This window comes from Triticum urartu, chromosome 5A (assembly GCF_056163025.1).
Source record: "Triticum urartu cultivar PI428250 chromosome 5A, HENAU_Tu73, whole genome shotgun sequence".
Lineage (NCBI taxonomy): Eukaryota > Viridiplantae > Streptophyta > Magnoliopsida > Poales > Poaceae > Triticum > Triticum urartu.
In genome coordinates, this window is record NC_141877.1 from 398477338 (window position 1) to 398491211 (window position 13874).

The 13874-nt window shown below is 46.9% G+C and overlaps 1 protein-coding gene across 1 annotated transcript; it reads left to right on the top strand.

Moving 5' to 3' along the window:
• Positions 1–256: 256 nt before the first annotated feature.
• Positions 257–2040, top strand: LOC125509227 (RING-H2 finger protein ATL46). Its single transcript, XM_048674149.2, has one exon. It carries the CDS (start codon positions 805–807, stop codon positions 1885–1887), a length of 1083 nt encoding a protein of 360 aa, XP_048530106.2. The 5' UTR covers positions 257–804; the 3' UTR covers positions 1888–2040.
• Positions 2041–13874: the final 11834 nt, after the last annotated feature.

Genomic DNA, 13874 nt, shown 5'->3' on the forward strand with positions numbered 1-13874 from the left:
GTATGTACAGGTAGCAGACGATGGTTGCCGATGGGTCTCGCCTCCGTGGTGGCTACGATCGAGCTCGCTCGCTGGCCTTGGCCGGACCGGCCACGGGGCCCGGGTCAGCCGTCGCCGTCGCGGCAATTATGCCATGCCTCCAGATTTCAGCGAGGATGGGTCCACGGGTCGAAGTACCCCGGCTCGCTCGCTCAACCACCTCCAACGCTGACATGCTGTTCCCTCTCCTTATTTATTCCCTCCCCGCACTTTCCGTATGTCACAAGTGACGAGCCTCAACCCGACTGAACCCAGCTAGCTGAGCCCAACGTTGGGAGGAAGAGGAAGAAGCTTCACGTGGCGCCCGCCCAGGTATCCATCCCCCCCTCCCGCCAACCACCCGGGCGGGCGGCGTACTGGTAGACAACGCCCCGCTAACCGCACACGGCGACCCATCCATAACCATACCATACCATACACCACACCAGCGCCGAATAGATTGGTACGTACGTACGTACGCCAATAATACACAGCCCAACGAGACAGAGGAGGAAGATGGTCAAGTGAGTAGGCGGAGGAGGAGGATACAATATTCTGCATCGCGGAAAAAGGTTTAGGTTTGGTGCGTAGCTTCCTTCCCGGTTGACCTCACCGAGGGATCTTTTGTTTCTTTCCGTTCGGTGCCCGATCGTTCCACTCCAACTGATCCCTCCGCCTACCGAGAGCTATCTGGGATCGCTCGGCGGTAGTGGATATATAGCTGGGCGTTTCTTTTCGGGTTTTGTCGTGGATGAGCGCTGCGTTGGCGACGGAGGGAGGAGGAGCATGGCGACGGTGAGGAGGGTGGCAGGCTTGTCGCTCCTCGGGCGGGAGATCAAGGCCGGCGATGATGGATTCGTGGGCGCGCCCGAGGTGGCTGTCACGACGCCGGAGCCGGGGGGGCCGTCGGCCACGGCGGCCAGGATCACGCCGGCCGTGCTCTTCATCACGGTCGTGCTGGCCGTGGTGTTGCTCGTCTGCGGGTTGATGCACATCTTGCGCCGGCTCTTCCTCAAGAGCCACCGCGCCAATGCCCGGGCGGAGGCCGTCGAGCGGCAGCTGCAGCAGCTGTTCCACCTGCACGAGGACGGCGCCGGGCCCGGCCTCGACCAGGCCGCCATCGACGCGCTGCCGGCGTTCGCCTACGCCGAGCTCTCCGGCAGCTCCGGCGCTAAGGGGCAGCGCCAGTTCGACTGCGCCGTCTGCCTCAGCGAGTTCGCCGCCGACGACCGCCTCCGCCTGCTCCCGCTCTGCGGCCACGCGTTCCACGTCGCCTGCATCGACACCTGGCTCCGTTCCAGCTCCACCTGCCCGCTCTGCCGCACCGTGCTGTCGGTTCGCGCGCCCTCCGCCGTCGCGGCGGCCGCGGACGCCGCCGGCGAGCCGGACATCGAGGAGCAGAAGCAGGAGCAGGAGGACGCGTCAAAGGAGGTCGTCGTCGCAAGCACCGTCGTGCTTCCGGTCAGGCTCGGCCGGTTCAAGAACGTCCAGGGCAACAACAACACCGCCGTCGACGTCGAGGCGGGCACCAGCAGCCGCCTCGACGCGAGGAGGTGCTTCTCCATGGGCTCCTCCTACCAGTACGTGCTCGCCGAAGACAACCTGGTGGTGTCCGTGCACTGGCGTCCCGGCGACGGCAGCGCGGCCATGCGCCCCGGCGTGACCACGGCGAGCAGTGACCAGCAGGGCAAGAAGGTCTGCGCCGCCAGCCGCGGCGACAGCTTCTCGGTGTCCAAGATCTGGCAGTGGGGCCGCAGCGGCAGGAGGCTCCCCGTGCTCCCTGCCGGCTCGTCGTCCCCGACAGATCAGGACCTCCCGTGGGCGTCGCCGGCGAGCGCGCGCAGCACGAGGCAAGAAACCGACACCTGATAACGATGGTAGAATCTATACACAGATACACACACATGCATGTATTTCGTCCTGTGCCGTTTATTTGTTCATTAGTGCTACGAGTAGCTAGCAATAAGCATTTCATGTTAAGAGTTTTCCATGCATGCCTTTTTGATGAATCTTTTTGGGCAATGTTGAGTGGTTGACGTTTCCTCGGAAGTGGATGGCAAGCGAACACACTTTGCTGGCAGTTTTAGTTGCGACGCGAGATCAAACGGTGAATTTTTTTCTTCTCAGAAATGGGAAATTACCATGGAACTATATGAAGAAAATGCCAGCAAAAACGTTCGCAAATACCACCCTCGCAGTGAGCGTTCGCTAGTTATTGGGGTCCATGTTTTTTGTCTACTGCTCCGAAGCCATGTATACAAGTACAACATCATCATCAAAACTCATATGGCTACTCATATAGCTAGCGCATCGCTACATTTTGTACTGCTCCACTGGAATGTTCCGGTGTTTATCATCAGCCCGGACACGTACAGCAGGGGCTAGCAAATCCTAGCATGGCCATGGAGTCCGATTACTGTGGGTGGCCCTGTCCCAATCCGAGGTCCCATGCACAGCATAATGGCGCTGCCACGTACAGGTGTCTGCCGCCGGCGCCTCCTCAGTCCTCGCTCACCTGTGCTCTCGCAGCACCACCACCATTAAACTCGGGATCTGGGCCGTTCGATGGGCAGATTTGGGTGGCACTGTCCTTGGCTTCTGGCGGGATTGGTTAGGGGGCTTAATGGCCGATGCGTGAGAGGTGTCCCATCTAGCTAACCCATCTACCGCCATTCTTCCAGCCGCAGCAACTAGAGACTTAGCCGACTTTAATTATGCTGCTGAATTGGTTGCACAGTAGGAGTATAGTACAGTCTGCAGTGGTCGATCGGCACTGGGATCATGGGCCACGGCGGCTTGGATGGAGCGTTGCTGGGCATGATGATCGGTAGGAGTATCCAAGTGGGGGCGGCTGCTAGCAGACAACATTTTCTACTCCCTTTATCGTTGGTCTTGATGGGCACGGTGATTTCGATTCTGATTCCTCTTCATTGTCAGTTATCACGAGGCCTTCTTGTTTGACTGGCTCGGTTAGATATGTACTACGTACTACTCTAATCTTATTTTTTTTGATAAAGGACATTTCATTAAATTGATATATCAAGGTGATACAATTATATCTAAAAAATGCCCGGCTTCTGCATAACTCGATGCACACAGTCAAAAGGTCCAATCAACCCAAAAAATAAAATCGTTTTACAACTTAAAAAGATAAATTAGTCCAAGCCTATGATGTGGCAGATCCTATCCGGAGATCACACCGCCATCCATGGGGGAGAAAACCTACCTGGCCGTACGCTCCAGCCGCGTAGACGTCATCATAAAAAGGTCCTTGTCCTCCGGCCTCTGCAGGATAGACCAAGTACGGAGCCACCACGTACATACACGAATAACCTGTATAGGAGATGAAACACATTTTTTATTAAAACCACATCATTCCTGGTAAGACACAATGCCCAGCATGAGGCAGCCGCCCTCACAAGAATATGTGCAGAAAATTGTTTATCAATACCCCTCAACCAGTTGCCGAACATGTTACGAGCACTACGTGGTGAGTATAAATTTGCAGCTACTTGAACTATGGCCCAAACCGCCCGAGCGAACTTACACTCAAAAAATAAGTGCTTAATAGACTCGTCATGTTGGCAAAAGAGACATGCGTTGGTGTCTTGCCAGTTGTGTCGTGCCAGATTATCTCTAGTTAAGATGACCCCTCTGTTTAGGAGCCAGAGGAATATCTTCACTCTTAGAGGGATTTTAAACTTCCACAATTTCCTGTTATCAACCGGAACATCACAATGAACCATTGCATCATACATGGATTTGACTATAAACTTGCCATTCTGATGCAAATTCCATCGAAAGATGTCCGGTTCATCTGACAGCTGAATAGCCTCTAGACGTATGAGTAGCTCATTCCAAGCTGCCAGGCGAGGTCCTAAAAGGTCCCTACGGAAAGAAATATCAGGGTTTTCTTGTCCCAAAACTTGTTTGATGGTGACAAATTTATGTCTAACAATCCTATACAAACTCGGGTATTGCACCATGAGTGGTGTGGTCCCTAACCAGATGTCTTCCCAGAATCGAACCTGGAACCGTCCCTAACCGAGAAAGTTCCAAATTAGAAAAAGAATTCCTTGGCCTTCATGACTTCAGACCAAAAATGTGAGTCACCAGGTTTCCAATGGACTTGAGAAATGGCTTTGGATTCCAGGTACTTATTACGAATAATTTTCTGCCATACTCAATTCTCAGCGAGTAGTTTATAAACCCGTTTGCTGAAAAGAGCAATATTTTTAATCTCAAGGTCCTGAATTTCAAGTCCCCCTTTACTTTTAGGTTGATATAATACCGTCCATCTAGCCAGTCGATATTTCTTTGATTCATTATCACACTGCCAAAAAAACCTGGATCTAAAGTAATCAAGACGTTGAAGAACCCATGTCGGTAGATGGAAGAATGATAACATATATAAAACCATGTTGCTTAGGACGGAATTGATCAAGATCAATCGCCTCCCATATGACAAGAGTTTGGCTTTCCAACTGGCTAGCCGTTTCTCAAGTCTCTCTTCCACGTGCTTCCACTCAGCGATAGTTAAACGCCGATAGTGTATGGGAATACCCAGATACCGAATCGGGAACTGCCCGAGCTGGCATCCAAAAATGTCAGCATACTTAGGTGCATATTCTGCAGCATCCCCGAAGCAAAAAAGTTCGCTCTTATGAAAATTAATTTTGAGGCCAGAAAGTTCCTCAAATGCGCATAAAAGCAGCTTGAGATTTCTTGCTTTATCTAGATCATGATCCAAGAGAAGTATCGTGGCATTCACATATTGTAGGATAGATAAACCCTCTTCTACCAAATGAGGAATGACGCCGCTAACCTGACCGGCCACCTTAGCCCGCTCAACAAGGGTAGCTAACATGTCAGCCACAATGTTAAACAAAATGGGTGATGCGGGGTCCCCTTGGCGAAGCCCCTTCCTTGTCTGAAAATAGTTCCCAACCTCATCGTTAACTTTGATGGCCACACTACCTCCAGAAACAAAACTCTCAACCCATCGACACCATTTTGGTGAAAACCCCTTCATGCGTAAAGTTTTCAACAGAAAGGGCCATTTAACTTTATCATAGGCTTTTTCGAAATCTATTTTAAAGATCACTCCATTCAACATTTTGCGGTGAAGCTCGTGCACCGTTTCATGCAGCACAACCACACCATCTAGTATGTTGCATCCTTGCATGAATGCAGTTTGAGTGGGCTTGATGACATGGTCAGCCACCCGTTCAACCGGTTAGTTGAAACCTTCATAAAGATTTTGAAGCTTACATTGAGAAGGCAAATCAATCGACATTGTTGAATACGACTGGCCTCCTTAATCTTAGGCAGTAGAATAATCTTCCCAAAGTTTAAGCGGGAAATATCAAGGTCTTCGGTATGCAGTTGGTTAAACAACTGAACCAAGTCCGCCTTGATTACGTCCCAAAAGCATTGATAAAACTCTGCCGGAAAACCATCCGGTCCCGGAGCCTTGTTGCATTCCATTTGAGACACCGCGGTTCGAATTTCCTCTTCAGAAAACGAAGAGGTTAAGAATTCATTTTCCGCTTCCGAAACTTGAGGGATGTCATGAGTGATAGACTCATCCAGCTCAAAAAGTGTTTATGGAAGGGCCAAAAAGCTCTTTGTGGTATTTAGTAATAAAGTCTCTGAGCGGTGCCTCCCCCTCAATACGGCCTTCCTCCTGGTCAAGAGCAAAGATACGTTTCTTTCTATGTCTGCCATTGGCCAGCATTTGAAAGTATTTCGTATTATCATCACCTTGAATGAGCGAATCGGCCTTGCAACGTTGGTACCATTTAATCTCTTCCTCACGAAGCAAGCGTGCAATCTTCTCATTAAGATGGCTTTTTTGCTCAATCTCAGCAGCAGAAAGAGGCCTTGTCGACGTGGTATTGTATCTTTGGTCGCTTAGGTCAAGGAGACAATGACTATGCAGCTGATACTTAATTTTGATGGAGATATCGAGGTTAACTATGTTAACACTTGGGGTAGGTAGAGTAGTGATAACAACGTGTGACCGTACGTGCAAGGAGTATACAAGTTACAAGGCATGCACCATGCTGCGCAAACACCGAAAAAGGTCAAATGTCAATGATCTGATCTGAGTAGGCGGTTGTGTTGCAAATATATATATATGCTTGCACATGCTTGTTCTGAAATTTGTAAGTTGGTTCAGAAAGGGATATGTCTACACTTTACACATATTTTATATCTTATCTTATATTTACTAATTGCGGGCACCAAAGAATCCATGATAATCCTAGCGAAACAATAATAATAAGGCATGTCTAAGATACATCTATAAGAGACATAATTACATCACATCTAAGGTGACATCATCCTTTTTAATCCTGTTTCACCTCCCACCTTTGTCCTTGATTCCTTGCTTGTTGCTTGAGCTAGGCTTTCACGTCAGGGAAATACAAAAGAAAGTGAGTGCAAAATTGATCCAATTATTCACCCCGCGACGGATCGACCCGAAGCTAAGCTAGCTTCCTGGCCGGTGTCAAAGCAAGCCACTGGAGCTAAGCTTGGTTCTTATGATATATGACGTGTCATGGTGCATGCATGCGCCATCCACACTCCAAGGTAAGAAAAAGGCAGGCCGGCGGCACGCATCCGTTAGTTTTTTTATCATGAAGTTCCCTCCAAAATGCCTCGAGGTCAACGCCTATTAGCTTACCCCATTCATGGACATGAAAAATGTTCGTGAATTGACAAATTTGAAAAATGTTTGAGAAGTTATAAAATGTATCATTTCAGAAATGTTTGTGAAAATAAAAGATGTTCATGAATTCTAAGAATGGTCAAGAATTTGAAAAAATATTCAAGATAAAAAAATGTTGTTGGATTCCAAAAATATTCATGATTTTAAAAGATCATGATTTTATAAAATTTCATGAATTTCAAAAAATGTTCTTTTTTTAAATCACAAGGTTGGAAAATGTCCATGAACTTTTAAAAGTACATTGGGGCAAAAAAGTTGCTTGTCGGGAGTGTAATTGGACTTGCAACTGTGATAGAAACTGGGTTTAGTCCCAGTTGCGTGTCGAGGTTGGACTTGCAGCTGACAAGAAAAAAGGTGAGCCCCCAATTGCATATCAGGGGTGGAGCTGCAATTGGACAAAAATGGAAGGGACCCTAGTTGCGTGTTGAGGGTGTACTTGCAACTAGGACAAAAGGGACGTCTCTGAATTGCACGATGAGGGTGGAGCTGTACTTGGGACAAAAAGGGTAAGGGGACCCAATTGCGTGTCAAGGGTGGACTTGCAACTAGGACAAAAAGTATGTTCCCTCTCTTAGTTGTGTGTCGAGGGTGTACTTCCAACTAGGACAAAAAAAAGGATGTCCCCTCTCTCAGTTGTGTGTCATGGGTAGAGCTGCAATTGGGACAAAAAGGTAGCAACCCCCAGCTGTGTGTCGATGGTGTACTTGCAACTAGGACAAAAAAGGGACCTCCCCTCTCTCAGTTGCATATCAAGGGGGGAGCTGCAATTGGGGCAAAAAGGGCAGAGCCCCACAGTTGCGTGTCGAGGGTGTACTTGCAACCATGACAGAAAAGGGACGTCCCCTCTCTCAGTTGTGTGTCGAGGGTGTAGTTGCAATTGGGACAAAAAAGGTAGGGTTCCCCAGTTGCGTGTCGAGGGTGGACTTGCAACTAGGAAAAAAAGACATCCCCTCTCTTAGTTGCGTGTCGAGGGTGGAGCTGCAGTTGGGACAAAAATGGTAGGGGGCCCCAGTTGCGTGTCGGGTGTGGACTTGCAACTAGGACAAAAAAGGAGACATCCCATCTCCCAATTGCGTGTTAGAGGTGGAGCTGCAATTGGGACAAAAAGGGTGGGGGCCCCAGTTGTGTGTCGATGATGGACTTGCAACTAAGACAAAAAAAGACATCCCCTCTCTCATTTACGTGTCGAGGGTGGAGCTGCAATTGGTACAAAAAGGGTAGGGGGGACCCAGTTGCATGTCGAGGGTAGACTTCCAACAAGGACAAAAAAGGATGTCCCCTCTCTCAGTTATGTGTCAAGGGTGTACTTGCAACTAGGACAAAAAAGGGACGTCCCCTTAATTGGGACATAAGGGTAGGGTCCCTAATTGCGTGTTGAGAGTGGACTTGCAACTAGGACAAAAAAGGATGTCCCCTCACTCAGTTGCGTGTCAAGGGTGGAGTTGCAATTGGGACAAAAGGGTAGGGACCCTAGTTGCGTGTCCACGGTGGACTTGCAATTAGTGTAAAAAATGGACGTCTCCTCTCTCAATTACAGGTCGAGGGTGGATCTGCAATTGGGACAAAAAGGGTAGTGGCCCAATTGCACGTCGAGAGTGTACTTGCAACTACGAAAAAAAGGGATGTCCTTTCCCTCAGTTGCATGTCAAGGGTGGAGCTGCAATTAGGACAAAAATGGTAGGGGCCCCCAGTTGCGTGTGGAGGTGGACTGGCAACTAGGACAAAAAAGGACGTCCCCTATCTCAGTTGCGTGTCGAGGGTGTACTTGCAACTAGGACAAAAAGGGATGTCTTCTCTCTCAGTTGCATGTCAAGGGTGGAGCTACAATTGGGACAAAAGGATAGGGGCCCCAGTTGCGTGTTGAGGGTGTACTTGCAAATAGGGCAAAAGAGGGACGTCCCCCCTCTCAGTTGCATGTTGAATGTGGAGATGCAATTGGGAAAAAAAGGATAGGGGCCCAGTTGCGTGTCGAGAGTGTACTTGCAACTATGACAAAAAAGGGACGTCCTTTCTCTCAACTGCGTGTCGAGGGAGGAGCTGCAATTGGGACAAAATGGGTAGAGGCCCCCAGTTGCGTGTGGAGGTGGACTTGCAATTAGGACAAAAAAGGACGTCCCCTATCTCAGTTGCGTGTTAATGTTGGGAATCCTTGCATGGAAAACAAAAAAATCTACGCACACGCAATGATCTATCCATGGAGATGCATAGCAACGAGGGGGAGAGTGTGTCTACGTACCCTCGTAGACCGTAAGCGGAAGCGTTTCACAACGCGGTTGATGTAGTTGAACTTCTTCTCGCGTCAACCGATCAAGTACCGAACGCACGTCACCTTCGCGTTCTACACACGTTTAGCTCGGTGACGTCCCTCGCCTTCTTGATCCAGCAAGTTGTCGAGGTAGTAGATGACTTCCATCAGCACGACGACGTGGTGATGGTGATGGTGAAGTGATCCTCGCAGGGCTTCGTCTAAGCACTACGAAAATATGATCGGGGGTGTAAACGGTGGAGGGGCGTGCCGCACATGGCTAACAATTGATATGGGGTGTGCTAGGGCGCCCCCCACATATATATAGGTAGGAGGGAGAGGAAAGGCTGCCAGGAGGCGCCAAAGTAGGCTGAATCCTACTTGGGGTCTCCCCATGGCCGGCGCCCCCCTGCCATATTTGCCGGAGAGGGAAGGAAAGAGGAGGGAGGAAGGAAGGAAGGGGGAGGTTGAATCCCCCCTTTCCTTTTCCCTTCTCCTCTTTCCTTCTCCTCCTGGTTCGTCCCATATGGGGGGCGCACTAGCCCCATGTGGCTAGTGTGTTTCCCCTCTTGGCCCATAAGGCCCATATCTTTTGCCGGGGGTGCCCGGAACCCCTTCCGGTGACCCAATATGTACCTGGTACCCTCCGGAACACTTTTGATGTTTGAATACCATCGTCCTATATATCAATCTTTACCTCTCGACCATTTTGAGACTCCTCATCATGTCCGTGGTCTCATCTGGGACTCCGAACAACATTCGATCACCAAATCACATAACTCATATAATGCTATATCGTCATCGAACGTTAAGCGTGCGGACCCTACGGGTTCGAGAACTATGTAGACATGACCGAGACACCTCTCCGGTCAATAACCAATAGCGGAACCTAGATGCCCATATTGGCTCATAAATATTCTACGAAGATCTTTATTGGTTGAACCGTTATGACAACATACATAATTCCCTTTGTCTATCGGTATGTTACTTTCCCTAGATTCGATCGTTGGTATCTTCATACCTAGTTCAATCTCGTTACCGACAAGTTTCTTTACTCATTGCGTAATACATCACCTCGTGACTAACTCCTTAGTCGTTTGCTTGCAAGCTTATGATGTGTATTACTGAGAGGGCCTAGAGATACCTCTCCGATACTCGGAGTGACAAATCCTAATCTCGATCTATGCCAACTCAACAAACACCTTAGGAGATACCTGTAGAGCATCTTTATAATCACCCAGTTACGCTGTGATGTTTGATAGCACACAAGGCATTCCTCCGGTATCTGGGAGTTGCATAATCTCATAGTCGAAGGAATATGTATTTGACATGAAGAAAGCAATAGCAATAAACCTGAACGATCATAATGCTAAGCCAACGGATGGGTCTTGTCCATCACATCATTCTCCTAATGATGTCATCCCATTATCAAATGATAACTCATGTCTATGGTTAGGAAACCTTAACCATCTTTGATCAACGAGCTAGTCAAGTAGAGGCTCACTAGGGACATGGTGTTTTTTTTATGTATTGACACATGTATTTAGGTTTCCGGTCAATACAATTCTAGAATGAATAATAAACCTTTATCATGAATAAGGAAATATAAAATAACAACTTTATTATTGCCTCTAGGGCATATTTCCTTCAGTCTCCCACTTGCACTAGAGTCAATAATCTAGATTACATTGTTATGAATCTAACACCCATGGAGTCTTGGTGCTGATCATGTTTTGCTCGCGGAAGAGGCTTAGTCAACGGGTCTGCACATTCGGATCCGTATGTATTTTGCAAATCTCTATGTCTCCCTCCTTGACTTGTTCATGGATGGAGTTGAAGCGTCTCTTGATGTGTTTGGTTCTCTTGTGAAATCTGGATTCCTTTGCCAAAGCAATCACTCCAGTATTGTCACAAATGATTTTCATTGGAACCGATGCACTAGGTATTACACCTAGATCGGATATGAACTCCTTCATCCAGACTCCTTCATTTGCTGCTTCCGAAGCAGCTATGTACTCTGCTTCACATGTAGATCCTGCCACGACACTCTGCTTGGAACTGCACCAACTGACAGTTCCACCATTCAATATAAATATGTATCCGGTCTGCGACTTAGAGTCATCTGGATCAGTGTCAAGTCTAGCATCGACATAATGATTTACGACGAGCTCTTTGTCACCTCCGTAAACGAAAAACATATCCTTGGTCCTTTTCAGGTACTTCAGGATGTTCTTGACCGCTGTCCAGTGATCCACTCCTGGATTACTTTGGTACCTCCCTGCCAGACTTTTGGAAAGGCACACATCAGGTCTGGTACACAACATAGCATACATGATCGAACATATGGCCTAGGCATAGGGAATGACTTCCATTTTCTCTCTATCTTCTGTAGTGGTCAAGCTTTAAGTCTGACTCAACTTCACACCTTGCAACACAAGCAAGAACCCTTTCCTTGACTGATCCATTTTGAACTTCTTCAAAACTTTATCAAGGTATGTGCTTTGTGAAAGTCCTATTAAGCGTCTTGATCTATCTCTGTAGATCTTGATGCCCAATATATAAGCAACTTCACTGAGGTCTTTCATTGAAAAACTCTTATTCAAATATCCTTTTATGCTATCCAAAAATTCTACATCATTTCCAATCAACAATATGTCATCTACATATAATATTAGAAATGCTATAGAGCTCGCACTCACTTTCTTGTTAATACAGGCTTCACCAAAAGTCTGTATAAAACCATACGCTTTGATCACCTCATCAAAGCGTATATTCCAACTCTGAGATACTTGCACCAGTCCATAGATGGATCGCTGGAGCTTGCACACTTTGTTAGCACCTTTAGGATCAAGAAAACCTTCTGGTTGCATCATATACAACTCTTCTTTAAGAAATCCATTAAGGAATGCAGTTTTGTCGTCCATTTGCCCGATTTCATAATCATAAAATGCAGCAATTTCTAACAAGATTCGGACGAACTTAAGCATTGCTAAGGGTTAGAAAGTCTCATCATAGTCAACCCCTTGAACTTGTCGAAAACCTTTTGCGACAAGTCAAGCTTTGTAGATAGTTACATTACCATCAGCGTCAGTCTTCTTCTTGAAGGTCCATTTATTCTCTATGGTTGGCCGGTCATCGGGCAAGTCCACCAAAGTCCATACTTTGTTCTCATATGTGGATCCTATCTCAGATTTCATGGCCTCAAGCCATCTGTCGGAATTTGGGCTCATCATTGCTTCTTCATAGTTCGTAGGTTCGTCATGGTCTGGTAACATGACTTCCAGGTCATGATTACCGTACCACTCTGGTGCGGAACATGCTCTGTTCGACCTATGAGGTCTAGTAGTAACTTGATCTGAAGTTTCATGATCATCATCATTATCTTCCTCTCTAGTTGGTGTAGGCATCATGGGAACGGATTTCTCTGATGTGATACTTTCCAAATTGAGAGAAGGTACAATTACCTCATCAAGTTCTACCTTCCTCCCACTCACTTCTTTCGAGAGAAACTCCTTCTCTAGAAATGTTCCATTCTTGGCAACAAAGATCTCGCCTTTGGATCTGTGGTAGAAGGTGTACCCAATTGTTTCCTTCGGGTACCCTATGAAGATGCACTTCTCCAATTTGGGTTTGAGCTTACCAGGTTGAAGTCTTTTGACATAAGTGTCGCAACCCCAAACTTTAAGAAACGACAACTTAGGTTTCTTGCCAAACCATTGTTCATATGGTGTTGTCTCAATGGATTTAGACGGTGCCCTATTTAACGTGAATGCAACTCTCTCTAATGCATAACCCCAAGACGATAGTGGTAAATCAGTAAGAGACATCATAGATCGCACCATATCTAATAAAGTACGGTTACGACGTTCGGACACACCAGGTGGCATGAGTAGTGAGATAACTCCACATTGTTTTAACTGAAGGCCAAACTCGTAACTCAAATATTCACCTCCACGATCAGATCGTAGAAACTTTCTTTTCTTATTACGATGATTCTCCACTTCACTCTGAAATTCTTTGAACTTTTCAAATGTTTTAGACTTGTGTTTCATTAAGTAGATATACCTAGACCTACTCAAATCATCCGTGAAGGTCAGAAAATAATGATGCTCGCCGCGTGCCTCAACATTCATCGGACCGCATACATTAGTATGTATTATTTCCATTAAGTCCTTAGCTTGCTCCATTGTTCCAGAGAACGGAGTTTTAGTCATCTTACCCAGGCACTCTAAGGGAGCCTAATGTAGTGCACTGGAATTCGTACATGCCACCTACAATTTTGTGTAATTTACTACCTCTGTTCATAAATATATGTGTTTGTAGAGATTCCACTATGGACCATATATACATGTATATAGATGCATTTTATAGTGTAGATCCACTCATTTTGCTCTGTGATGTCTACTACGCAACTTTATTCTTGTAGACTCGTGTTGGGCCTCCAAGCGCAGAGTTTTGTAGGACAGTGGCAATTTTCCCTCAAGTGGGTGACCTAAGGTTTATCAATCCGTGGCAGGTGTAGGATGAAGATGGTCTCTCTCAAACAAACCTGCAACCAAATAATAAAAAGTCTCTTGTGTCCCCAACACACAAATTAAATGGTAATTTGTATAGGTGCACTAGTTCGGTGAAGAGATGGTGACACAAGTGTAGTAATCATAGTAGACATTGATTTTTGTGATAGTGACAATAAAAAACAGCAAGGTAGCATGTAAAAAAAGTGAGCACAAACGGTATTGCAATGCTTGAAAACAAGGCCTATGGTCCGTACTTTCGCTAGTGCAATCTCTCAACAATGCTAATATAATTGGATCATATAACCATCCCTCAACGTGCGATGAAGAATCACTCCAAAGTTCCTATCTAGCGGAGAACATA

Coding starts and splice junctions, on each gene's coding strand:
- LOC125509227 (XM_048674149.2), top strand. CDS start 805: ATGGCGACGGTGAGGAGGGTGGCAGGCTTGTCGCTCCTCGGGCGGGAG.